The sequence below is a fragment of the Panthera onca genome, chromosome F1 (genome assembly GCF_046562875.1).
Source record: "Panthera onca isolate mPanOnc1 chromosome F1, mPanOnc1 haplotype 2, whole genome shotgun sequence".
NCBI lineage: Eukaryota > Metazoa > Chordata > Mammalia > Carnivora > Felidae > Panthera > Panthera onca.
In genome coordinates this window covers 47,483,689-47,511,601 of record NC_138355.1, presented here as the reverse complement: position 1 = coordinate 47,511,601, position 27,913 = coordinate 47,483,689, and the positions used below count along the sequence as shown (strand labels likewise).

Genomic DNA, 27,913 nt, shown 5'->3' with positions numbered 1-27,913 from the left:
TTGGCTGTTGTTGCTACTATAAACATTGGGGTGCATGTATCCGTTTGAATTAGTATTTTTATATCCTTTGGGTAGATACCTAGTAGTACAGTTGCTAGATTGTAGGGTAATTCTATTTTTAACTTTTTGAGAGACCTCCCTACTGTTTCCCAGAGTGGCTGCACCAGTTTGCATTCTCACCAACATTGCCAGAGGATTTCCCTCTCTCCACATCTTCACCAATACCTGTTGTTTTCTGTGTTGTTTATGTTAGCCAATCCGACAGGTGTGCGGTGATACGTCATTGTAGTTTTGAGCTGTACTTCCCTGATGTTGAGAGATGTCGAGCATCTTTTTATGTGTCTGTTAGCCATCTGGATGTGTTCTCCGGAAAAAGGCGTATTCATGTCTTCTGCCCGTTTCTTAACTGGATTATTTGTTGTTTGGGTGTTAAGTTTATATCTTGTTGTTGGGTGTTGAGTTCCTTATATGTTTTCAGTATTAATCTTATGAAATTTTAAAAGATTGGAATTATTGAGAGTACATCTCAGACCAAACAAAGTTAAGCAAGAAATCAGTTTAAAAGATAACTAGAAGAACCCCAAGTTACCAGAAATCGACACCATAGAAGACAATCTTTTAAAAAATTAAAGCAGGACTTCTAGCTTTTGTGGTGTGATGAGCTTGGTGAACTCACTGAGCTTACTGAGGACATTAAGAAACAGACTCACACATTACCAGTTGCCTGATTTAAGACAAAAGTCAGAGTGAAGCAGTGTAGTAGGAAGGAGGTGATATTTTCAGGAAATATTGCCCGAACAGTTGGATAGCTGTATTTTAAAAATATGTCTGTCGCTCTTAGTACCGATACCATACACAAAATCAAATGAGTTGCAAATGTGAAAGAGAAAACAGTGCTTTTAGGGGAAAACATTATTGCATCCTAGGACTAGGCAAGGATGTCTTAAATACGACACGAAAGGTACTAATCCAAACGGGAAACAATTTTAAATTTAATTCAATATTAAAATTAAGAAAACCTCTTTAAGTTTATTTATTTATTTTGAGGGAGAGAGTGAGTGTACATGCACAGGCACGTGCCGGGGGGGGGGGGGGGGGCGGAGGGGCAGAAGGGGCAGAGAGGGGGAGAGAGGGAGAGAGAGAATCCCAAGCAGTCTTCACATTCATAGTGTGGAGCCTGATGGGGATTGAACTCAGGAACTGTGTGACATCATGACCTGAGCCAAAACCAAGACTCGGATACTTAACCAACTGAGCCACAGGTGCCCCAAGAAAATTATTTTTGGTTGTAAGCTCCAAATATTTTCTTTTTGTCCATTGCAATGATTCTATCCCGTGACATTAACAAGGACTGTCTCTGCTGTGGCTACAGCCATAGACATGCAAGGCGACTAGTGACCCAGAATTCTTTTCTGCTTACACGTGTCAGTGAATTCAGCCTAAATTTGTGGTTTGAACCCTCTGAAAACGTGTCCAGCTTCCAAAGCTGGCTACCAACTTCCAAAGCAGGCTTGAAGAATACGTTTGAAAAAATTACACCCAAGCATAACTATGAAAACCAAACATCTAACTGTTCAATTTAAAATGAAGAAATTCTGCTCAGTAAAAAACATGTAACACTGAGCAAATAGACAGCCCATCGATGGAGAAAATATTTATAGTACATATGTCCAAGAATGTACAAAGAGTATAGAAAGAATTCCCACAATGAGGTAAGTAAAAGACAGATAACTCAGCAGCAAAGACTTGAATAGACAATTCACCCAAGAGGATATCTAAATGACCAGTTGCTACATGCGAGTTCTCCACTTCATTTGTCATCGGGAAAAGGCATATTAAAGCCACAAAGAAGTACTGCTCTGTGTTCACCAGAATGGCTAAAATCGCACAGATTGGAGACATCAAGTGTGTTGAGGATTTGGAGCAATGTATACACTGCTGATGGCACACCAGTTAGCAGAATCCTTTTGGAAAACTCTCTGATGTTACCTGGTACACGTAAACGTATTCACGCGTCGTGTCCTACCATTTCACTCCTCAGTATGTACTCATCAGGAATGACGACCTATCTTTACCAAAACCTCATAATAGGCTCATAGCGGCACTACTTCTGTTAGCTGCAAACGAGAATCCACCCAGATGCCCAGTGGCAGGCACACAAATAAAATGAGATATGTTCAAAGAATTGAACATTACACGCCCTAAGAATTAATGATCTGCAATTAAACCCAACAGCGTGGTTGAATGACACACGGTTTTTCACGAAAGGCTCTGAATACTAAAGACTCAGGATCTGATCTCTCAGCTGCTGCAGAGTACCAGACAGGCAAATGGACTCCATGTTCCCAGAGATCTGGAGAGGGGTCACCCTGTGTGTGGTGAGAGGAGGGCGAGAGGGGCTGACTGAAGGGACAACCGGGGCTTCCCTGAGACCTAATGCTGCGCGGTTTCCTGAGCTCGGTGCTGCTGCAGAGGCGTCTTCACCTTCTCGAGATTAAGCAGACCCTTTGCTTCCCTTCTCTTCATGCTTATCGTATTTCAACATAGAGTTTTAACAATCCAGCATTCCAGTTTCTTGAGTTTTGAATTGTTAAACTCATTTGTGTCCAATGAGAGTAATCCTGTTGTTTCACACACGTATGTGACACGTCCTTAAAAGAGTAAGTGCATGGCAAAAACAGACACATAGACCAGTGGAATAGAATAGAAACCCCGGAGTTAGACCCACAAACATATGGCCAACTAATCTTTGACAAAGCAGGAAAGAACATCCAATGGAAAAAAGACAGTCTCTTCAACAAATGGTGCTGGGAGAACTGGACAGCAACATGCAGAAGGTTGAAACTAGACCACTTTCTCACACCATTCACAAAAACAAACTCAAAATGGATAAAGGACCTGAATGTGAGACAGGAAACCATCAAAACCCTAGAGGAGAAAGCAGGAAAAGACCTCTCTGACCTCAGCCATAGCAATCTCTTACTCGACACATCCCCAAAGGCAAGGGAATTAAAAGCAAAAATGAATTACTGGGACCTTATGAAGATAAAAAGCTTCTCAACAGCAAAGTTGTTTCAACCAACAAAACTAAAAGGCAACCAGTGGAATGGGAAAAGATATTTGCAAATGACATATCAGACAAAGGGCTAGTATCCAAAATCTATAAAGAGCTCACCAAACTCCACACCCGAAAAACAAATAACCCAGTGAAGAAATGGGCAGAAAACATGAATAGACACTTCTCTCAAGAAGACATCCGGATGGCCAACAGGCACATGAAAAGATGCTCAACGTCGCTCCTCATCAGGGAAATACAAATCTAAACCACACTCAGATATCACCTCACGCCAGTCGGAGTGGCCAAAATGAACAAATCAGGAGACTATAGATGCTGGCGAGGATGTGGAGAAACGGGAACCCTCTTGCACTGTTGGTGGGAATGCAAATTGGTGCAGCCACTCTGGAAAGCAGTGTGGAGGTTCCTCAAAAAATTAAAAATAGACCTACCCTATGACCCAGCAGTAGCACTGCTAGGAATTTACCCAAGGGATACAGGAGTACTGATGCATAGGGGCACTTGTACCCCAATGTTTATAGCAGCACTCTCAACAATAGCCAAATTATGGAAAGAGCCTAAATGTCCACCAACTGATGAATGGATAAAGAAATTGTGGTTTATATACACAATGGAGTACTACATGGCAATGAGAAAGAACGAAATATGGCCCTTTGTAGCAACGTGGATGGAACTGGAGAGTGTGATGCTAAGTGAAATAAGCCATACAGAGAAAGACAGATACCATATGTTTTCACTCTTATGTGGATCCTGAGAAACTTAACAGAAACCCATGGAGGACGGGAAGGAAAAAAAAAAAAAAAAAAAAAAAAAAGAGTGTAGAGTGGGAGAGAGCCAAAGCATAGGAGACTGTTAAAAACTGAGAACAAACTGAGGGTTGATGGGGGGTGGGAGGGAGGGAAGGGTGAGTGATGGGTATTGAGGAGGGCACCTTTTGGGATGAGCACTGGCTGTTGTATGGAAACCAATTTTACAATAAATTTCATATATTGAAAAAAAATAAAGATAAATAAACTAAAAAAAAAAAAAAAAAGAATAAGTGCATGGTTTGCGGGAAAAGCAGGTCCCAAATATCAACCAGCACTGCACTCTTGGCAAAGTTCACTCACGTTGTCTGGGTCTTGTTTGTGAAAGCGTTGCCTAACGTCAAGCTCTGTAAATGATTTCTTTTAAAATTTTTTTAATGTTTATTTATATTTGGTGGGGGGGAGGGCAGAGAAAGAGGGAGACTGAACCTGCAGCAGGCTCCAGGCTCTGAGCTGTCAGCACAAAGCCTGACTTGAGGCTCGAACCCACGAGCTGGGAGATCATGACCTGAGCTGAAGTTGGATGCTTAACCGAATATGCCACCCAGACACCCCTGTAAATGATTTTTAAAGGTGCTTTTATTGTTTTATCTTTTGAAGTTTACACACGATAGATCTGAATGGGTTTGAATAATTAGAGAGTTAATGAAATCCGAAGTATATCACCTGTTACTGCCTTGCACATTCCAAGAACCTGAACATGTTCCAACTTAGAACAGCCTGGGTTTATAAAAACAAAAGTGGGTCACAGCGTTAACATTCAGTGGGAGTGCAGTGGGAGTCTGATTCCAACTCTGGCATTGCTGGGGCTTGTGATTGATTTTTTTTTCTTTTACTTTGCAAAAGTTTCTGATGGGCGGAGCATCTAGTAATCCCTTACATTCCCAAACTGTGTTTCAACTTCCTTTTGGAGCAAGTGCTTTGCTGCTCTAATCACAGCTTTTAGCAGAAGAGCAGCTGACATAGTGTGAGCAGTGTCGGCTATTAAATGTGCCCCTAAAGGATCCTCAAAATGAGATTTTCAGCACAGGTTGTTTGGCTTATGTGGTGGACTGTTTGTGTTGCAGAAGGTAAGAGTGAAAAAAAGAAAGCCTTTTCTGTGTTATAAAACATTTTCTGTTCTGCTTTTCACAGTGGTAATAGGAATTTGGTGTAGATTGTGATTTAATTACTGTTCTGTAGCTTAGTGTGTGAGTGGCTTTTGACATTGTTAAGTTTCAAAAAATAGAAGCAGCTTATTTAGATGATGTGATTATTCGTCATAATTTTATTTAATGTAAAAATTCAAAACAAGTTTTAATATTTTGAATGCTGTAATATAAGCATTTCCCTTGTAATTATCATAAAACATAATTTACTCTTTTTGCTTAGAATTTTTACCCAAATGCTTTCTGTGAAAGTATTAAGAAGCATATGAACATATATAGAACCAGAACAGAAATTAGACAATAGAAACCTTCAAATCATCTAATGACTAGATTTATCTCAGATATAGATGTTAACTCTTTCTAAAGAAGAATCCCTTTAGCATTTACAACTGTTATTGTCACGGCCTTAAAAGTCTGATAGACAAGCAGGCGTTACTTGTACCTTTGGCATGAATATATCATATAAATTTGAAAAAAATGAATATGCAATGTTTATAACATCCAAATATTCTCATGGGTGTTTGCCTGTGGTTGTATTTGAGGTATATTCTAGAAGACCAGTCTCAAGACTATTCTTAAGAGAATAGTGAATATGAATGTAGAAGTTTTTATTTTCTGGCATTAGTAAGGCGATTTCTAGACATATAATTACATTTAATTCGAACACTACTTCTCAAGAGATTAAAAAGTTTCTTTGGATGGAATTTGGTTTCTAGTTCATGATAGGAAACTGTGTGATACTATTTGATTTACTTTTTTTGAATGACATTTTTAAAACAAATGAGTTACCTATCATTCATAAATTTGCAAAACATTTCACTAAGTCAACAAGTTTTTTTGAATGCTTGCTTCCTGTCAGCCTCTAAGCATTGAAATATACCAACAAATAACACTAAAGCTCTGTCATTGATGGTCTTTCAATTTAGAAAATGAAGGCAGGTATCTCTCTTTAATTATATTCCTCAGTTATTTTTTTAAGGTTTATTCAAATATGCTTAATTTTTTTTTTTCTGAGACACAGAGCGTTTTTAGTTTCACAGTCTGATATGCTATTGCTTGATTTTTCGTTCAGAAACCTTATATCCAGCCACCTTTTAAACTAGCTATACAATCGTATTTACTGCATATGTAAATATTGCAGTGTGTATTCAAATGTAAAATATTATTGTATTGGCAAAGAGTTCCAGAACACTCTTAATGCTACAAACCATTACAAACATCTTTTTCTGTACACGAGTGTTTCTGTCTTTTCTTTAGCAGGAGTATGTTCAGTGTCTCAATATTTACATACTGTTTGCCTAGGCTTTATGTGGACATCATTTGTCCTGTAAGGAAGATTTGTTTTCTTTCCAGCTCATGTTTAAAACTCAAGAATTGATGCCTAGTTTAATTAAACTGTTTCAGTGATTACAAAGCGGAATTTGAAACTTTAAAATCGGGTGTTATAAAGCATGTATTACAAATTAAGTAATACTGATGTAAACTCCTTACTTACATAATTGATTCCAGCCGACTCATTTCACCTGTATTTTCTATTTCATCAAAACGTGTTTAAATGTGGCATCCATTTCTGCTGGTGAATTGGGCATTAGCACTCTACACGCTATCGTGAGACTGACTGTAAATCTGGCTAAGTCCTAATAGAGAAACTGTAACATTACTATTTAAAGTATTTAAAGCAATACTTTAGCCTCATGATTTTCCCAAAAGTGCACATGATGCACAAGTGAGTAGAAAAAAATCACATGAATTTTCAGCAGATGTAGAACTGTGATTTATTCCTTGTTTGCCAAAAAGTTCTAAAACTGGTTTGAAATGCCAATTCCATCAGTCTACCATACCTAACAGAAATTTCACTCAACAAAGTAACCTTACTCATTAAAAATATCCATATATCCTTCAATAGTTGCCTCTGGTTTTATTTCCCATGTAGAAATAAATATGAAATAGTAAATTGAGATATTGAGAAATACCAAATTGAATAGTGAATGGTAAATTGAGGAACTGAGAAGACAGTTTGGAACACCAGCACAATCTGCTTTACTCAACCGGTCTTAATGTTTTAGTATTTCATAAATTGCCTCTGTCCTGTTCAGAGTGAACATTCCTCAGAAAATCCTCCTCACTCTAAAGAGGAATGATAGCCCATAGGAAGAATTTATTGGCCCAAGTTTCATGGAGACCAGTTAGTACCTTTTCGATGCAATAGGCTCTCTGCTTTGCCATTGCCAGGCGTGTAGAAACATTAGTTGTTTTCCTTGTAAAACATCGCAGTTGGACGAATCACCACAGGCCGCTAAGAACTGGTCATATTCACAGGACAAAGTTTAGAATAACAGTCCCTCAATCTTACCACATAGTAGTTTCTGTTTCCCGGAATATATTATGACCGGCTTTTCATGTAGACCGTTTAGTCTTCGGGTCTACAAAGAGTATAATCTTTGAAATTAGCCACAGCCCAGAAATTCCTGGCTGAGAAATGTGAATAAATTAAAAGCCTACTAAACCTACTAAAATTTTGTTTGGAGAGATGTGGGTGTTACCTAATTGTGGAGGTTTCAAGGGCCAAAAATAATCTTTCAGGAGTAAAATATAGATCAAAGCTAGAGAGGTTCTCTTCTATCAGAAAACAAAGTAAAACAATTTTTTGTATATTGTTTCAAGTACAAGATGGTTTCCAATTTTAGAGTTAACCCTCAAACGGAAAAAATAATTGACGTTATCAATCGTAAGAATTACTTATAAATTAATTAAAAGTACTATTTTATAAAGATGTGTATGAATGTTATACATACTTATGTAATCCAGAAAACTTGAGGTAGTGGCGTTTAATCCTGAACCCTGTGTTTCAATGCCAATATGATAAATAGGAATTCGCCTTCTGCTGTCAAGCAAACTCCAGTTTTTAGAAGTATTTGTGTGATGTTTACTTATATGGTGTGATTTAAAGTTGTGCAGTGGCCCAACTGCCTTCAGTATCCTCTCTTCTTTGAAATGTAGTAGGGGCACCTGGGTGGCTCCGTAGGTTAGGCATCTGACTCTTGCTTTTAGCTCAGGTCATGATCTCACAGTTTGTGGCATTGAGCCCCACAGCAGGCTCTGTGCTGACAACTGGGAGCCAGCTTGGGATTTTCTCTCTCTCTCTCTCTCTCTCTCTCTCTCTCTCTCTCTCTGTCTCCAACTCTCCCTCTCGCCTTCTCCCCCCTCCCCCTCTCCTCCTCTGCTGTTTGCACTCTGTCTCTCAAAATAACTAAGTGAACATTTAAAAAAATAAATTCTATTTTAAAAAAAGAAAAAAAATGTTTTTTTAAAAAAGAAAAAAAGAAATGTATTGATTTTACTAGATTCAACAAAACTGAAATTTATGTGGAATAGCAAATACTCTGAATAAATACTTTAGAATAGTAAAATCCAATAGTATTTACTGCAATTTACTGTGAATCATATAAGCTGAAAGTTCTCTATTACAATTTCAGTGCGGAAAGGTAGAAATGGATGATGAGGGTGAAGAAGGGACTAAGGAACTCTGGAAGTTGAGGTGGCCCTGGGGAGGGGAGATCTGATGGGCGAAGCGTGACAGTGAGCGCCATGAGAAGGGTCAGAGCAGACGCCCCGGGAGTGTCACGGGAGGGAGAGGTGTGCCACAGCAAGCCTTGTTTATTTTTAATGTAGACATAATGGAGAATGCATATGCTACTTTTCTGCCTGCACATAATGTTAAACTACAACTCACTTATCAAGTTTTGTTGAAATTGTTCTTAGCTGAAAATAAGTGTGTCCCCCAATGACACGTAAATTCTCTTTGGCCTTTGATTGCTAGGGCTACTGGCCAAGGCTACGTCGATCCACTTTTCTTTGCCCAATCCCTGATTGTTCTACAACCTTTGCACTTTCCTTTCTTCCCAATTATGCCTCCCCCTCACCCCAGACACCATTCCTACCTCCCCAGGATGTGAGTTTTTCCCAACCAGTCTATCCTGTGCTCACTTAGCTGATGTGCACTTTACCCATATCTTAACAACTTTAACTAGTTTCAGAATATGGTGCATAAACAAGAGATGATATATTTGGGGTAAAATGTGCTACATTTTAGGGGGAAAAAATCACAAAAATAACAAACGGGTTAAATAGGTTTGACAGAGCACTCCTCTGTGTTTGGACGTTTTAACTGAGAGAGCCAAGTTTCTCAAACCATGTTGACCAAAAATGTAATAGATAGGAAAGTGCTTATAGAATTGTTCCTTCAAAGGCTCCCCAAAGCCTTTTTGAACAAATTTAAAATGCTTCCTGACTTCAAAATTATGGCATAAATTCAAAATTAAGACACTTAGACAGAGGTACAATGGAGTTACAGATAGAGTTTCTTGGGTTCATGCAATAGAGCTTTGAGATCACTGCACATGTGTTCTCATGTCTTACCTTTTACATTGGTTACCATCTACTGTGCTCTTCCCATGGGTTGCCTGCAATCTGCAGATATAATGGAAAGGTTCTGAAAGAGCTTCATATTCATCCCTTCTTTCATTCATTTATTTGCCCATCCAATGGTCACTTTTTAAGTGACTGCTAAGTGCCTGCTAAGTGCCAGGCATTAGGACTAGCATTACCAAAAGGCGATTTAGTGGGGAAAACAAAAGGAATGATTATTGTATTTCATCAGCATATTGTATTTTACTGTATAAAGCATTGTTAATGGAGACAAGCAAAAGAGAGACTACAGGATCATTTAGAGGAGGCAAGAAATCCAAGTTGGAATGAGAGTCTGGAGTGGGATCAGGTTGGGGAGTTTGTTTGTAAGAGGTGGAATGAAGAGAGCCAAATCTGTCAGGGTCACGATGGCATCTTGGGTAGGCTTTGAAGTTTGGATGGGAGTCATGGAAATAAGGATGCCAGGTATGAAGACATTCAAGACTGAGGAAACATGGCTCCTGGGTGGCTCAGTTGGTTAAGCATCAGTATGTATATATATATATGTATGTATACACACACACACACACACAGACAATAGAATATTATTCACCCATGAGAAAGAAGAAAATCTTGATATTCACAAAAACATGGTTGAACCTAGAGGACAATACATTAAGTGTAATAAGCCAGAGATAGCAAATACTTCATGATAAAACTTCTATATGAAATCAAAAAAGAAAAAAGAAAACATCAAATTCATAGAAGCAGAATGTGGAATGCAAGTTCTGTACCAGTGGTGGGTGTGGATGCTGGTCCAAGCATGTAAGCCTTCAGTTATAAGATAAATAATTCCGGAGATCTAATGTACTGCATAATAAGAATCAAAGTAAATAACTGTAAACTATAATCAAATAACAAAGGAAGTCATCAAAAGAGGAGCAAATTGAGAAAAACAGATGCAAAACAGAAGACAATTAGCCACATGTTAATAGTAAGTGTTCACTTACCAATAATTCCTTAGATTTAAATTTACCTATTAAAAGGAATAGAGTACCTGAATGATTTAAAATAAAATAACCAAGAAATCACTTTAGATTTAAAGACACAATAGGCTAAAGTGAAGGAATGGAAGAAGATATTTCATGCAAATGGCAACCAAAGAATGATGGAGTGATTATACTTCTATGAGAAAAAAAACAACAACAACTGAATCTAAAACTGTCTCTAGAGATGAAGAAGATCGTTATATAATAATAATGAGTCCATTCATCAGGAAAATGGTAACAATTTTCAACAGACGTGGAACCAACATTGGAATTCATAAATATATAAAGCAATATGGACAGATGTGAAGAGGAGAAATTGACAGCAATACAGTAATATTAGGAGACTTTAATACCTCCCTTGGAACAATAAATACAACACAGAAAGGCAAGAAAGAAGTTGAAGAACTGAACCACAATATAAACATTTTTGGACCTAATAGATCTATATGGAATTTTTCACCTAACAGTAAAAGAGTACATTTACTGCACATGAAAGATTGTATGCATTATCTTTTTCAGTCACAATGGGGTAAAACTAGAATGGGAAAATTCACAAATAGGTGGAAAGAAAATACACTCTCAAGCAACAATAGGGTCAAAGAGGAAAGAGCAAGAGAATTTTTAAAAATATTTTGAGACAAATAAAAACAAAAACAGTGTAACAAAATTCAGAGATGTTGCAAAAGCCGTGCAAAGAGGGAAATTTTTAATGATAAATGTCTACATTAACAAAGAAGATCAGGGCGCCTGGGTGGCTCCATCAGTTAGTTATGTGTTCAACTCTTGATTTTGACTCAGATCAAGATCTCATGATTGGTTTCTTGAGATCAAGCATCGCAGTAGGACTCTGTGCTGACAGCACAGAGCCTGCTTGGGTCTCTCTCTCTCTCTCTCTCTCTCTCTCTCTCTCTCTCTCTCTCCCCCTCTCTCTCTCTCCCTCTCTCTCCCCCACTCTCTCTTCCTTGCTTGCACGTGTGCACTTGTGTGTGTGTGTGTGTGTCTGTGCTCTCTCTCTCTCAAAATAAATAAACATAAAAAATTTAGCTTAACATAGCAGATTGTATATAAACAACCTAAGTTTATAGCTCATGGAACTAGAAAAAGAGCAAACTAAGCCCAAATTTAGAAGAAGGGAGGAAATACTAAAGATTAGAACAGAAATAAATCAAATAATGTGTAAACAAAACACCCTATTCCATCATCTCACTAACACTATTATGTTTTTTCAAATTTATATGTATGTTGGGTTTTGTTTGCTTTTCTTTTTCTGATGATTGATTTTCATTCTGTATTCTTTTCTATTATATGTATATAACAGTAAAATTTCTCTCTCAGACTATGTTATTATCATCTCACAAACTTTCATGTAAAATATTTTTCTTATAACTCAATTCAAAAGATTTAATGTTTAAAAAAAAGATTACAGGGGCATCTGGGTTGCTCAGTGATTAAGCATCCAACTTTGGCTCAGGTCATGATCTCATGGTATGGGAGTTCAAGTCCCACATTTGTCTCTGTGCTGACAGCCCAGAGCCTGGAACGTGCATCAGATTCTGTGTCTCCCTCTCTCTGACTCTCCCCCACTCACACTCTGTCTCCCTGTCTCTCTCAAAAATAAACTTAAGGGGCGCCTGGGTGGCTCAGTCGGTTAAGCGTCCGACTTCGGCTCAGGTTATGATCTCACGACTCGTGAGTTCGAGCCCCGCGTCGGATCTGTGCTGACAGCTCAGAGCCTGTAGCCTGTTTCAGATTCTGTGTCTCCCTCTCTCTCTCTGACCCTCCCCCGTTCATGCCCTGTTTCTCTCCGTCTCAAAAGTAAATAAACGTTAAAAAAAAATAAAATAAACTTAAAAAAAATTTTAATAAATAAATAAGATTATATACTTTACTCCTTATCCTGAGTGTTTAATATTCCTAGTATCCCATTTCCAGTGTACTAGGCACCCCAAGTGAAGGAATAAAATTACCAATTATGAAAAAATATATAGCTCATATTTTCTCTTTTGATTTCTTCTTTATCCATGGGTTATTTAAAAACTAAAGCTGAACTTTGTGAAGACTTTGTAAATGACAGAAGTCTTGTTTATTGTTTCAAGTCACGTTACACATAATTTGAGGAATCATCATTTTGGTCTCAGAACATGAAGGAACGTGCTGATCTGTGTCATACTCATTGAGCTCCACGTATCCATATGGTTTTAAGCACCCAATTATGATGACAAACATTGCAGATTCTCAGAGTTGTGGTAGCTATGGTGGCAGTTTCTCTGAGATCGTCACCTGATCTCAGATACCCCAATTGAGTACTGGAGTTGCTTAGGAGACCCCGCGTTGGCAATATTTAAAACAAGTGCCTGGAAAGGACCTATTGCCGGTACACCTCTGACACACTGCAGGATTCCAGATCCATTAGACAAACAGATTCATAATAATTTCCTAGTAGGGATTCTGGGTATTCTAAATGTCGCTTCATTCCAAAAAGAAAAAAATAATGAACTATTTTGATTTAGTATCTTTGTCGCTTACTTTTTCTGTCCCAGGAATTTGGATGATTCAGATTTTTCCCGGTTTTCATTTGTAAATGACTCCTTATTTTTGTGTTGTTACAGTGAATCTTTATAAAAATGTTTATTTATATGCTTCTCTTTTCCTTATACTTTCTGCCTTTCAGAAACATGTTCAAAATCAGAGATATCAATTGAAAATGGATTTTTTTCTGAATATGAACCTACATATTCCTTAAATAAAGAAACACAGTATCAGTGTAAACCAGGATATGTAACACCAGATGGTAAAACTTCAGGACAGGTTACATGTCTGAAAAGTGGATGGTCACCTCAACCCACATGAATTTATTATGTTCCTATTCATTATGCTGATGGCTATTGAACAAAAGTTTACTCTAAGTTAATTCTTTTCTGGGAGGAGCGGCTGACATGATTCCCATTTGAAAAGATAAATGAAAAAAGATGTAATTTTTTGCCTTTTAAGAGTAATCACTTATACAGTGTAGTAGCAGGACATCTTTCAGTTTACGTTATTTTCCACTTTAAAACATCCTGTGATTTGGAAACGAGTCAGGGAGCCTTATGTGTATTCTCCCGGAAACTCACTTACTTTTGGCTGGCAAAATATATTTGTGCCTATTCCTGCTTTTAGGTGATCAGACTTTGATGACAGAATCTTTGTTTCTAGACATGAAAGTAATGTTTGTAAGTGAAGATGTGGGTCCATAGTGCAGAATTTTAATTAAAGTATGGAGTTTATGGTTGACATTCCAGGGTAGCCCACTTTAAAAATCCTCTCCTTTAGAAAATGTTCATAAACATCTAGTTAGTGGAGAAGGAATACTGCTAGATGGTGCCAAATACAGCTGTGTTGAAACATTTCCCTGTCCCTGGATGTTTATGAAGATTTCTATGAACAGTTTCCTCAGTTTATCTTATACTCCAAAGCTACACACTGATAGTTTTGAACCGATATTTACATATTCACTTTAAAGGAAGTGGATATTTGAATATCCATTTGTACTATTTTCATTTCCTTATTTTTTTCAATTTCCATGCTTACTATGGGCACTAGCCACAAAAAAAAATGATAAAAGTGGCTCCCATATAAAGTCATTTTATACTGAATGTTAGTTATCCATTGTAATACTTACTATGGAAGAGAAACACACTGTCTCTCTTCACTAGTATAGTTTTGCTTTGTTTTTTAAAGCTTTAAGGTAGCTGGCTCCGTAACACAGCATAAAATTTGAGATGAGTTACCTAATCTTTATGAACACACTGTAGCAAAAATTAAAACTTTTAACATTTTACTGTCTTATAACTAATAATAAAAATAGTTATCTCTCCATTCAATCTTGGTAAGTTTAGAAAAATGAACAGCCATTAGGAAAATATTTGGGGAAGAAAATCAGCATGTGAGCTTTAGAAATTATGATGTTTTAAAGTAGAGTTTTATAGAATGTTTAAAAATTTACTTGCATTTTTGAAAACCAATCGTATTCAACTGATCCAGTTTTGTCTGGAATATTTGTCACCTTGCTAGTGAATGTGGCATCTTAGTTCACCAAATCCTATTCCTCTCTGCTAGTTAAAATATGATGCACCTGTAATGGCCTATTTGATTACAAGCATGGCATAAACACATAAGTATAACTGATTGAGAAAAGTGTTCGTAGAAAAATTTTTTCAGAGTGTTTAAGTGACAAGGAAAATGCTGTGTAGAAACATATTTTTTCATTTCGAGTAACTTTGAAGACAATGATTTATCACTGGTATCCTTAATTTAATATGATACTGAATTTACTAGCACAAGCTAATTGATCAAGGTTTTTTTTACCTCCTTGGGATGAGACTTAATTACATCGTCCATTAAATAATATTAGAATTGAAATCTTCAATTCTGTTATGCATTAGAATCTTGTGACATGCCAGTATTTGAGAATGCCAAAGCCAAAAGCAGTGGCACGTGGTTTAAACTCAATGACAAGTTGGACTATGAATGCCACGATGGATACAAAAGCCAAGATGGGCGCGCAGGTTCAATAGTGTGTGGTAACGATGGTTGGTCTCATAAACCAGTATGTTATGGTAAGTACCATTTTTCCAGGTATTTTTTTTTTTCAGGACTAACAAAATTAACAAAACGTGTTTAAGATATCCCAATTTGAACAAATTTGCATTATTTAAAGTCATTTTGGGGGCACCTGGGTCGCTCAGTGGGTTGAACCTCAGACTTTGGCTCAGGTCCTGATCTCACAGTTCTCAGGTGTAAGCCCCATGTGGGGCTCTATGCTGACAGTTCAGAGCCTGAAGCCTGCTTCAGATTCTGTGTCTCATTCTCTCTCTCCACCCCTCCCACTCACACTCTGTCTCTCTCTCTCTCAAAAACAAATAATCATCTAAAAATAAGTAATTAATTAAGTTTTAAGAAGTCATGATTAAAATCAAGGTGTCTTCTTCTGATTTACTGTAACCTGGGAGAAGAGGGTGTTTGAAAGCCCAAGGACCATTATCTCTCTTTAACACAGTGTTTCCTATGGGCCATATACATGATAGGTTTATAAACAAAGAATAATTTTGTTTGTTATTCTAAATGCAGGCTATCATATTATTTAAAACTGGGTTCTTTGAGTGTATGCTATAAGAAAACCAAAATTGTAGTTTCTTACAATTTCCTCAGCTATTTTGCTCCTGAGTTTCTGCTTTTACACCTTCTGCCTTGAGTGTTAATTTCTGCAGACCCTGAGAGAAGCTCTTTATTTTAGGAATTTAGCTTATTTTTATTTGGGAATGTCACGAATGTCACAAACTTGACAAATTTGAAGGGATAATTTTACACATTCGTAAATTGAATCAGAATAATCAATAATTTCTTAATAGATAGTATAAAGGTTTAATAAGAATAGATAATTGGGTATTACATAAATACTGAGGATGCCTAGAATATGCCTAACTATTTGTCTTTGAACATGGTTCCTTATTTTGTTTCATTTTTCAGTTTGGTTTCTGTACTAATATAATATAATCAATATAAATTAAGCTATTTTAATAGTTTCTTAGAAACTGTTAGAAATGTCTCCTGTGTGTTCTGGTTGTCCAATTATATTTACATTAAACAAAATCCTAATCTTATTTAGTGCAATTTTAAAAATGTAGCATCAGGGTTTTTTTTTTTTAATGTGAAAGAATATGTTTCTGTTTTGGGAGTACAAAATAATATAGCATTTATTTTATAAATGTCAATTATAAAATCAGATCCAGTGTAAGCAAGTTGACCTTCCAAATACATTTTCAGGGTACATATGTTGCTCTTCAATGCCTTAATATTTCTCAGGGTCCCCTATGAATTTAGAGGGCGTAGAAAACCTAATATGTAAAATTTTCTGTGGCTCCTCTGTATAAGCAGTACCCAGCACCTCATTTTTATACGACACATATAAAATTTACTTTGCCAATGATTAATTTTATATTCTCACCAAATTATTTGAACATTTTTATAGAAATAGAATGCAAGATTCCTGAAATAGAAGATAACTTAAATACTCAGCCCAAAAAAGACAAATATAGAGTCGGAGATGTGTTGAAATTCTTCTGCAGACAAAGACTTAAAAGAGTTGGACCAGATTCAGTTCAGTGTTACGACTTTGGATGGTCCCCTAATCTTCCAACGTGTAAAGGTGAATATTTATCTTCTAATTGCTACAACAAGAAATAGGATTTTTGAAACCAACATTTTTATGTTTTTGTTTCTCTCACGCTTAATTTTCTGTTGGCTTCAAGTGTGTGTGTCTGTAATCTAATTCATTAAGCCAGGACATGTGTTGGGTAGTAGATATCTCAGATTTTCTTATTTAAGAAATTAATCTCCACTTGTTTCTTGAAATATGTAGTGGTAAAAGGCCAACGATTTACACGATGTGAAGAGAAACCAGAGTATGATGTATGTAGTGGTAATAGCCATAGATACATGTGTTATGCCTTAATGTTTGTTACTTTTCCTTTTGACTACAATTCCACTGTTAATACTGGACACTTGGTATGGCATGGGCCTTCCCTCAACCTTCATCGAGTGTCTAAACAATATTCAAGTAATGTATAGTTAATTCAGTCCATTCAATCACATGTATGTCTTAACCAAAGTTAAAATATGTTGATAAAATGCTAGCCTCAAATGATGACTTTTTTTTCAAACAGTTTTGATAAACTTTTTCCATGGCATATGAATATTGTTAACATTTACGTGACCATATTTATTAATTGGTTTGCATACATCTTTAGAATATCTAGATTATTAAACATGTGTTCTGGGTTTCAGTATACTTCCAATATACTAGTTCAGTGTAATTAACAGTACTGGGTTGCGGTGCCTGGGTGGCTCAGTTGGTTGAGCATCTGAATCCTGATTTCAGCTCAGGTCATGATCCCTGGGTCATGGATTCGAGCCCCATGTCGGGTTCCATGCTGAACATATAGAGCCTGCTTAAGATTCTCACTCTGTCTCTTTCTCCTCTCCCTTCTTATCCTCTATCTCTCTTTCTAAAATAATAATTTTGAAAAAAGAACTGGGAAACATGTTTCTTGTTTAAGCACTATTTGTTTTTCATTGCTTAAGAAGGCTATAATAAAGTACATTATAAATAATATAAATTAATTAAAGAAAAAACTCTCCATTTTATTGTTTTTTAAGTTGTGAAATAGGTAATTTGATCATTATTTACACATTATTTCTCCTGTAGAGCAAACAAAAGAGTGTTCTCCACCTCCTCAACTCCTTAACGGGAAAGTTAAAGAAACACAGAAAGAAAACTACGAACACAACGATTTGGTGGAATATGTGTGCAATCCTAGATTTCTGATGAAGGGTTTTAATAAAATTCAGTGTGTTGATGGACGGTGGACAGACTTGCCTATTTGTATTGGTAATGTATAAAATATATTCATATTTAAAATAAACCAACCTTTTATATTTATAGAAACACATAAATTATATTTTATAAGTAAACATATTTTTCTGAAATTTTCACAGAGGTGGAGACTACATGTGGAGATATACCAGAACTTAATTATGGCTACGCTGTTCAGACTTCTAACCCTCCCTATCACCATGGAGATTCAGTGGAGTTCAATTGCAGAGAAGGATTCACAATGATTGGACAGAAATCAATTACATGTATAAGTGGATCGTGGACCCAACTTCCTCAGTGCATTGGTGAGAAGACACTTCTCAAATAGACGGTCAATGAAATGTAATATTTTTATTGTACAAACTGTATCTGCAAACATAGTTTTGACATTTAGATATATGCTTGAAAATGTCAGGTCTTAAATTATAATGATTGCTTATCATCTACAAAGGAAAAATATAAACTAGCAAGAGAGTCTGATCACCCTTTCTGTCCCTGAAATTAACATGCTTTTTAAGTGTGAAACTAAATTTTACTTACAGTTACTCATATGATTTAAATCTGAGTATTAATCGCCAGGAAAATAGAAGCATATTTGCATAAATCCCATTTTCGTTTTACGCGGCACTCTTGTTTTCAGGCCCTGGAAAACAGACAGTGTCAAGAAAGTGCCCACTTGCTACATCCCTATAGGAATCTTGCCTCTCTCAAAGCTTCTAAGGATTTCCCAGTCTGTTTCAAATGCGGCAGCAAGCATTTAATGTGCCAAAGGGTGGGTGAGCTGCAGACCCTCTGGGTTCGCAGTATAAGGCAGTCAAAGGAGGCAGTCAGGGTGGGGCCAGGAAACAAACCTGATTGTTGGACTTCACTCTGGTTGATGTACGTGCATCATCCTGACCTTTGGATGACCAAGTCTTTGATGACTAGCTGGGAAAATATTGGGGGCCCTTTTCCTTTTTCCCTTGGAATGAGTTCTTTCCTACAGTTTTCTTGGGTCCTACATTCGAAGAGAGTCCTGGATGTCCAATCTTACTTATTCACCAGATGTCTAGGCATTAATTGTTCCAAGGAGAAGGTAGGGCTTAGGCTCATGTTCCATGAGAGCAGAGATTGACACCTGTTTTGTTCACGATGCATTCCCAATATACAAAGGACTGGTGAACACACAGCAGACATGAAATAGGAGTTTGTTGAATGAACCATTAGGTTTTGTTGCTTTTTAATCCTTACGTTTTTGCTAGACACATTCCCATGAGAAGTATTGCCAGTCCTTCAAGACCAAATTTCATCTTTGTCCTCTTCTATCTCCACAAACGATTTCCCCTCATTTTATATGGGGGAAAACCCAAGGTTGTAACAGGCATGAAAACTCTCAACTTTTCACTCTTATACTAAAACATCTATTTCATTTATTAGTCTTTTTAGATCTCAGATTTGCCTTTCCAAGGTTAATCTTCGACCTATCTTCAAGTTTACCATAATCCACTTTTAACTATCATAGACCTTACTCCAATTTTCTCCTCTCAGTGTTGATTTTGTACCTCTAGCTAGTCTAGCTTTTCACTCTTCTCAAAATGTTTATTTTCTCGTAAGAATCAAGGAACTTCTTTCAGAAACCAGTCAATCATAGGACCATGACAACACCCACTACCACTCCTTTTGACTATGGGTGAGTTACTATCACCTGCAGAAAACCTTGTTTTCTCTTCCTCAACACTGAGGACAAGCCCTAAAACCAGAATTTATTTTCAGCCTCTAGTGTGTTTTGAATTATTCCCCTTTGTATTATTTTTTATTGTATTACAAAATCATTACTTCTTTGGGCACTTATTAAAAAATCCAAAGACCTACATCAATTGATATTTTATCAACTTGGCAGAGTACTCCAGGCTGCATTGAATTTTTGAAGTATGTAGTTGTATAAAAAGTTGTTATACTCGTATTAGAGTCAACAAAATTGACTCTTACAATATTATTGAATTATAGGTTGACCTGATGTATAAAATAGTATTTCAAAGATTGGAAGAGTATATACAGTAAACAGTTTGTGACTTGAAGCACCCAATTTCTTAGTCCAAGTATTTGTCCCATTTTAGTGATCATGCAAAAGATCTGCTTAAGTGTTCACATTTTACATAATACATCTTAGATGTGTTTATTAAATTACCCTAAGTGAAGGGGCACCTGGGTGGCTCAGTCGGTTAAGCATCCGACTTTGGTTCAGGTCATGAACTCACGGTCAGTGAGTTCAAGCCCCGCGTCAGGCTCTCTGCTGACATCTCAGAGCCTGGAGCCTGTTTCAGATTCTGTGTCTCACTCTCTCTCTGACCCTCCCCCGTTCATGCTGTCTCTCCCTGTCTCAAAATTAAATAAACATTAAAAAAATTTTTTTTAAAAATTACCCTAAGTGAAAAAATATATTCATTTTTCTGAAACAAAAATATTTTCTGATATTTAAACTATCAGCTTCATATATTCTATTTCCACAGATAAATAGGAGACCAAATTTAACCAGGTGATGACTGTTTAGTGTGTAAATCATCCAAAAAAGTGAGCCTCTTAATGCCTTTCTAATCCCCAACATCCAGGCTGTATTTATGGCAGACATTTTCTCTGAAATTTCAAAGCCTGGACACGGGACTTATGTTCAGACATAATAAATAGCCCATCACATGCAATATGATCAGGAATGGCTTGGTTGGTGGGACTTACGGGCATAAATTCTAATTTCGATATACTATTGAGTCTAAGCTATTGTTCTGCATTAACTGCTTTGATTCTTATAAGTAGTCTTTTCAAGGCAATATTTTCATTTTCTAGCAACAGATGAACTTCAGAAGTGTAAATACAGCTTAACTAACCGTGAGCCAAATCCATTATATGAGATCGAATTTGATCATAATGAGAACATAAGTTACAAATGTAGAGGAAAATTAGAACAGAAGCACTCAACGTGCATAAATGGAAGATGGGATCCTGAACTAACCTGCACAGGTAAGCTCTTGTTTATAGTACTTTCAAAATCTTATTCTATTTCTTCCGAACTTGCCAAAGCAGTATTTGGGCATCTTTTAAACATGTTTAGCTATTTATTATTACAAATAACTTTGAAGCCGGAAGGGAATTTAGAAACTAACCACAACATCATTTCTAGATATTAAGTGCATCAGTGCTTCAGTCCCCTATAAAACAACCCACCCAGAAACTTGATGGCCTCAGATTAACACCCGGTCAGGTATCTTTAAGAAATAGTGATTTGGTTTTCTTTGAGGCTGAGGAGAGCACAAAGATGGCATCCCCTGGTCCACCTTCCCTGAGGGCACCTCGGTGGCCCCCAGATGTGTGGCATGTCTCAAGTCCACCCCTCAGGCTACCGGTCTAAGACAGATAATTAGGCTTTTTCCCCAGAAAGTCTGGGCTGTGTTTCAGGCTGCTTTGTAGTGCCCCGGAGGTAGTGGCCCACCAAGAGTTATCTCTCAGATTGTTGTAGTGTGTTGCAGGCCCCAGAAATGCAAGCCCCTCTGGCCACTAGAGCCTGGGGATCAAGGAGTGTGCCTCTGTGGGCTGAGCATGCTGGCCAGCTTTAGCGAGGCAGCAGAATGCAGGGCTGGGGCCCGCTCGCCGGCTTTGATGAAGCCACAGGAGAGCCCTGGGCTGGAGTGCACCCACTGGTGCCATCAAGGTAGAGGGAAAGTGCAGACATGGCACCTGCCAGAGATTTAGTTGCCAGACCAACCTCTGGTAAAATGTATCAAGAGGAAGTAGAAATTAAGATTATTAGGACAAAAATGCTTAAACAAGCAGATATAGAAGAGAATAAATCCTTGAGAATACATTGAAAAAATATGCCAAGATAATGAAAACAGAAATAAGAAAAAAACTTTTGATTAAATATAAAATACTCCTGCATCTGTCTAAAGATAGAAAATATGACCATATTAGTCAGCATGAATGAATTCTATTCCGTCAACAATTTCTCTGAATTGAATACAAAGTGTCAGATAATTGGAAGGACTCAGGAGACTTCCCAAAGTACAGTCACATAAGGTCTTTAATGAAATAAACGCATGGCAGGAGAAAGCAAAACGTAGGTATCATAGAGAGGTCCAAAAGCCTCCAGGGTTAGCCGTCCAGAGTCTTCCCTCAGTGGAACAGGACATCTTTGTCTCCAGGTTATGAACCGCCACGATACATGTGAGGTATCTCTGCTTTATGGGAGCTCAAACTCAAGTTTGCAAGGGAATCTTGTATACCTTGCTGGTCATAGAAGTAAAGTCAGGCTGTCTAATCCGTTAAACAGGGTGCATTTCATCATCTGTGTATCTCTAAACAGTGTCGGCAACCTAGTCAACAGTATCTCCAGAGAGTTTTGAACTTCAAACGACACACTGTTAATCACTAGTGACCATATCTAATTCATGTCTTGGCCAGGAACCTGTATCATATAATTGATTACGTGTAATTCTTCTTGTGGCTAATTATTTTCCATTCCACATCTTATAAGGGTTTTAATGCAATCACAATACATTTGATTATAGATAGCTGTAAAAAGATCCTAATATCAGTATTTACTTAGTGCCTGTTACTGAGTGGATGATTCAGTTAGTACATCGTAATGGTTAGAAATAATTAAAAGAAGTTTTACATAAATTATGCACGATTTATCACAGAAGGAATAAAAGAAGATACTACCATTAAGACCACGTGTGATGTATTAAAGGGCTCTACAAGCTGAAGAGCATCACATATTTAAGCATAACCTTATTATTTGATCGTTTATGATACATTATTATTGGGCTTTCTCTTTAGTATTTTTAACTTGTGATTTTCATCACGAAATCTAATTTTCATATTTGTAGAAGTACAAATGCAGTCATGCCCACCTCCACCTCAGATTCCCAATGCTCACAATATGGCAACGACGGTAAATTATCAGGATGGAGAAAAAGTATCTGTTGTCTGTCAAGACAATTATATAATTCAGGATGCAGAGGAAATCGTGTGCAAGGATGGAAGATGGCAGTCAATACCACACTGCGTTGGTCAGTAATGCATAACTTGCTTTGTAACATTCTTTCAAATGAGGTTAATACTCCCCTGTGCTTTGTGTAAATGAACAAGATAAGGGCCTTTCTGTCTATCTATTTCACTTTATCTTGAAACAGTAAATTGCAATCTAAGTATACAAATCAATCGGCATTCTTTCACTTCTATGAAAGAAACGACAAAAACTTTGGGTTACTGTGTAAATACCATAGAAAATTTGTTTGTAAATACCATAGAAAATTTCACTCATGATGAACAGGACAAGAATGTGGGGGCGGAGTGAACAAGGAGATACTACTGTAGATTTGATGGAGACATAAGCTTGCAAATTTCAGATGTTTTTTAGTTTTTCAGTAATTTAATTTTTCAGACTATCCTTATTTTAAAACCTCACCTAGTATTTGATTACATTTTTCAATTTAAACATTGATCTCTGTTGTTTATACAGAAAAAAGCCCATGTCCTCAACCACCTCAGATAGAACATGGAACCATTAAATCATCTCAATTTTCAGAAGAGATGGACGAAACATTGAAACCTGAGGTTTATGTACATGGCACCAAATTAAATTACATTTGCGAGGATGGTTTCAGGATATCTGGAAAAGATGAGATAACGTGCCACATGGGAAAATGGAGTTCTCCACCTCGGTGTGTAGGTGAGGACAGTATGCAAACCACAATTCTATTTTCGATATAATCCATTAAGCATTATCAATTGTCAAATTCGTGAGAAAGAATCCTTTAGATTTCTAAATATACAAACTCATTTATAGCTAAATATCTAAAATCATTTATATATTCATGTACCTTAACAGCAATTTTTGCACAATCAAATCTATCCTCTTTGTGGTAATTTCATTGACTCATTACAGACTCACTTTGAATTCTGGCAATTGTTTAATGAAACCTAGATGTGTAGTACAACTAAACCTCTCTGTCCGTATACATACCGCCTATTCATATTCCTACCCATTTATATATGGAACTTGTACTGATTGCTTTGCCATGAGTTTTTATAAATTTCTTTTGTTTTTCCTATAATGTCATGTGAGTTCTTACAACACATGGTACATAAGATGATTAATTCTCAATGCTCTTCTTTTTATTATTCACTATTAGTTTGAGAAACACTGATAGTGTCTTTCATAAATATATTGACATTTTTATTTTTTTATTTTTATCATTTAAGTTTTAGTTTAAATTCCAGGTAGATAACATGCAGTGTAATATTAGTTTCAGTTGTAGGATATGGTGATTCAACACTTCCATACAACACTCGGTGCTCATCACAAGTGCCCTCCTTAATCCCCATCACCTGCTAAACCCATCCTCCCACCCACCTCCCTTCTGGTAACCGTCACATTGTTCTCTATAATTAAGAGTCTGTTTCTCGGTTTGCCTCTCTCCCTCTTCCCCCCACCACCCCCCTTTGCTCATTTGTTTTGTTTCTTAACTGCCACATATAAGTGAAATCATATGTTATTTATCTTTCTCTGACTCATTTCGCTTAGCATTATATTCTGTAGCTCCGTCTGTGTCATTGCAAATGGCAAGATTTCTTTCTTTTGTGACTGAGTAATATTCCGTTGTGTATTTGTACCCCCTCTTCTTTATTCATTCATCTATCAGTGGACACTTGGGCTGCTTCCATATCTGGGCTATTGGAAATAATGCTGCTATAAACATCAAGGCACATGAGTCCCTTTGAAGTAGTATTTTTGTATTCTTTGGGTAAATATCTAGTAGTGCAATTGCTGGATCATAGGGTAGTTCTACGTTTAACTTTTTGAGGAATCTTCACCCTGTTTTCCAGAGTGGCTGCACAAGTTTGCATTCCCACACCAACACTGCAGGAGGGTTTCCCTTTCTCCACATCTTTGCCAACACCTGTTGTTTCTTGTGTGTTGATTTTAGCCTATCTGACAGGTGTGAGGTGATATCCCGTTGTAGTTTTGAATTGCATCTCCCTGATGATCAGTGATGTTGAGCATCTCTTTATGTGTCTGTTGGCTGTCTGTATGTCTTCTTTGGATCTATGTCTGTTCTTGCCTTCTGCCCATTTTTAACTGGGTTACGGTTTGGGGGTGTTGAGTCTTATAAGGTCTTTATATATTTTGGTTACTAACGCTTTATCAGGTACATCATTCACAAATATCTTCTCCCTTTCTGTAGCTTGTCTTTAATTTTGTTGATTGTTCCCTTCACTGTACACGAGTGTTTTATTTTGATGTAATCCCAATACTTTATTTTTGCTTTTGTTTCCCTTGCCTCAGGAAACCAATCTAGAAAGAAGTCGCTATGGCTGATAATGTACTGACATGTTTAGTTTCAAATTCCTACTCAGGTTGTCAACTGGATACATCAGAATGATGGTTTTGGGAAGCATTTGCACACCATCTCCGTGATATAATTGCAGATCCTGTGTTATCATTTTTTTCAAATAAAACTGCCAAATATGGCAACCAATACATAAAATTAAGTTTCAGTTTTAGTAAAACATGGAGTCATTCTTTCTTTGTCTCTTTCTTTTTTTAGGACTTTCTTGTGAGCCACCACACTTGATTCCACATGGTATTCTATCTCACGTATCAGACAGTTACCAATATGGGGAAGAAGTAACATACAAATGCACCAAAGGTTTTGAGATTAATGGACCTGCATTCATAAGATGTTTAGGAGGAAAATGGTCCCATCCACCAGAATGCAAAAGTATAGTGTATACATTAGACCTCCTGTGATACACATCCTCAGACTTCTCATCTCTGTTCCTGTGTCACAGCTGGTCCCTACTCATCAATCCTATCATTATTCAATTTACTGTTAGTTTGTCAGTTATCTCCTTGTACGTATAGTTTTCTGAGATATTTGACATGAATAAAGGTAACCGATTTTGACAGAGGTGAAAATACAAATACATACATAAGGTTGATGGCTTGTATGGGCAAGAAAGAATTTGAATGCAAGAAGTGTGATCTCAAGCATTACATGTATCCATATCTCTTCAGGCTTACGATGTCATCATCCCCATGTTATACTTTGATAAACATAGGACTGTTCAATATAATAAGCAAGACTTCTAACATATTTTTTCAAGGTATAAGAAAAATTTTGCAAGGTATTCATTCGTTCGATGTGTACCTATTATTCTACATTATACTTATTAGCCATTATGTATTTTAAAATATTTACTGAACAAGTACATATTCTTTTTCTTTCAGACACGGATTGTTTTAGCTTACCCGACTTCGGTAATGCCACACCCACAGGCCCGAAGAAGACGTTCTATAGGTCAGGAGAAAAAGTGACTTATAAATGTCCACATAATTACCTTTTGGATGGACCAAATACTATCCAGTGTATTAACAGCCAATGGATAGGAAAGCCAATGTGCAGAGGTACTTCAATGAAATTTTGAAACCTATTTGTCAAAATGTCTTCACTAATATAATATGCAATTCCTTCTAAGAGCACTTATGAAATGGACATGGGTTATTCTTTGAGGCCAGGTCGAAGAAGTTTATGTTTTAACATAAAGGGATATAATTGTGTACTCAGCGGTCAATCTGAAAGCCCAGTGGTTCTCAAACTGTGGTCTCTGGAAGAACAGAATCAGCATCTTCTGGGAAATGGTTAGAAACGCAAATGTGAATTCACAGGCTTGCTCAGACCTGTGGTGGCAAAAACTCTGGGGCTGCAACCCTGAAAGTGTCTTAACAATTCCCAAGGGATTCAGTGTATACTCCAGTCTAGGAGCCGTACCTATAGCCTGTTACGTTTACGTCCACCTGAATCTCACTGGTGAATTATACATTATGCATTGAAATGTCCTGAAGCGTTTGCAAGAAAGAATCACTGAAGGCTGTTTTTGTCAATTATACATTTATTTTTCTGTTATTTTGCCACTCATCTCCTGTTTGTACTCTCAGTTAATCATCTTTTTCCTTCAGCTCTGGTATTCTTCAAAGCGGGTTAATTCTTCATTTATTCTCTAAGGAAGTGGCTGCTGTGTTTATTTCTCTAAGGGCCTAAAATTACATTCATAAACAGGATAATTGCAAGCCAAATTCTGATGTCGAATAATCTTTTTATTTTGATTTTCTTGTGGTTTGTAAATTCATTTTGAAAATATATAATTTGGAAGAGAGATTTGACTAGACCCTAAGGGATATGTCCAGAAAAACTCTCAGTTTCATAGAAGTTGAAGTCTTATAAAATAAAAGATATTGCTTTATCTCCTTTTCTTCAATTTTATATGTAAATTTCTTAAAATTAGCAGCCTTTCATGACAGATTAACTGTTGATTTAAAATCCTCTTAGAGATCTATTTGGAATCCCATGCGTTGATTTGCTATTCAAAATGACCATTGTGTTAGAGATGCGACTTTTTTTCTTTCTATTCAGATATTTCCTGTGGGAATCCACCCAGAGTGAAAAATGCTATTATACTGGGTGAGATGTCTAAGTATCTACCTGGTCAGAGGGCACGTTATGAATGCATCATACCTTTTTACCTGGTTGGGGGCAGAGAAGTGACATGTTCAAATGGGAACTGGACACCACCACCTCAGTGCGTAGGTAAAGTGTTTTATTTCCCTTAAAATATTCTCGTTAAATATTAAGAGATAATTTCAGGGACTAAATATGTTAATATAAATATATAATGAAGTAGTTATTTTGGTTCATTTTTTAATCACAAATAAAGTGGTGTTGCTTAAAATCCAGTTTTTTCTTTCAGTGGACTTTTTGTGGATGTATTTATTTTATGAAAGATTTGACCAGATTAGGACAGCTGGAATCATGGAAAATTCTCTCTGTGTTAAGCATTAAGACACTCGGTTATTTCCTGAGGAATAAATGTATTAAAGATACATTGAGGACATTTGACAGCTCTATGAAATTCCACTTGGAGACATGGAATCCGCAGCTGGGGCGTGATCCCAGAATTTGATACAAATTTGGGCTTCT

At 36.9% G+C, this 27,913-nt stretch overlaps 1 protein-coding gene across 1 annotated transcript in view; it reads left to right on the top strand.

The window, feature by feature from the left end:
• LOC132685821 (complement receptor type 1) overlaps positions 1 to 27,913 on the top strand; it is a 150,599-nt gene that overhangs the window by 118,503 nt on the left and 4,183 nt on the right. The window contains 12 exon segments of the mRNA XM_081791836.1: positions 13,158 to 13,345; positions 14,689 to 14,695; positions 14,911 to 15,084; positions 16,497 to 16,673; positions 17,733 to 17,915; positions 18,023 to 18,205; positions 20,721 to 20,894; positions 22,760 to 22,942; positions 23,395 to 23,604; positions 25,484 to 25,657; positions 26,167 to 26,343; positions 27,350 to 27,523. Coding sequence (XP_081647962.1) covers positions 13,158 to 13,345; positions 14,689 to 14,695; positions 14,911 to 15,084; positions 16,497 to 16,673; positions 17,733 to 17,915; positions 18,023 to 18,205; positions 20,721 to 20,894; positions 22,760 to 22,942; positions 23,395 to 23,604; positions 25,484 to 25,657; positions 26,167 to 26,343; positions 27,350 to 27,523 — 2,004 coding nt within the window.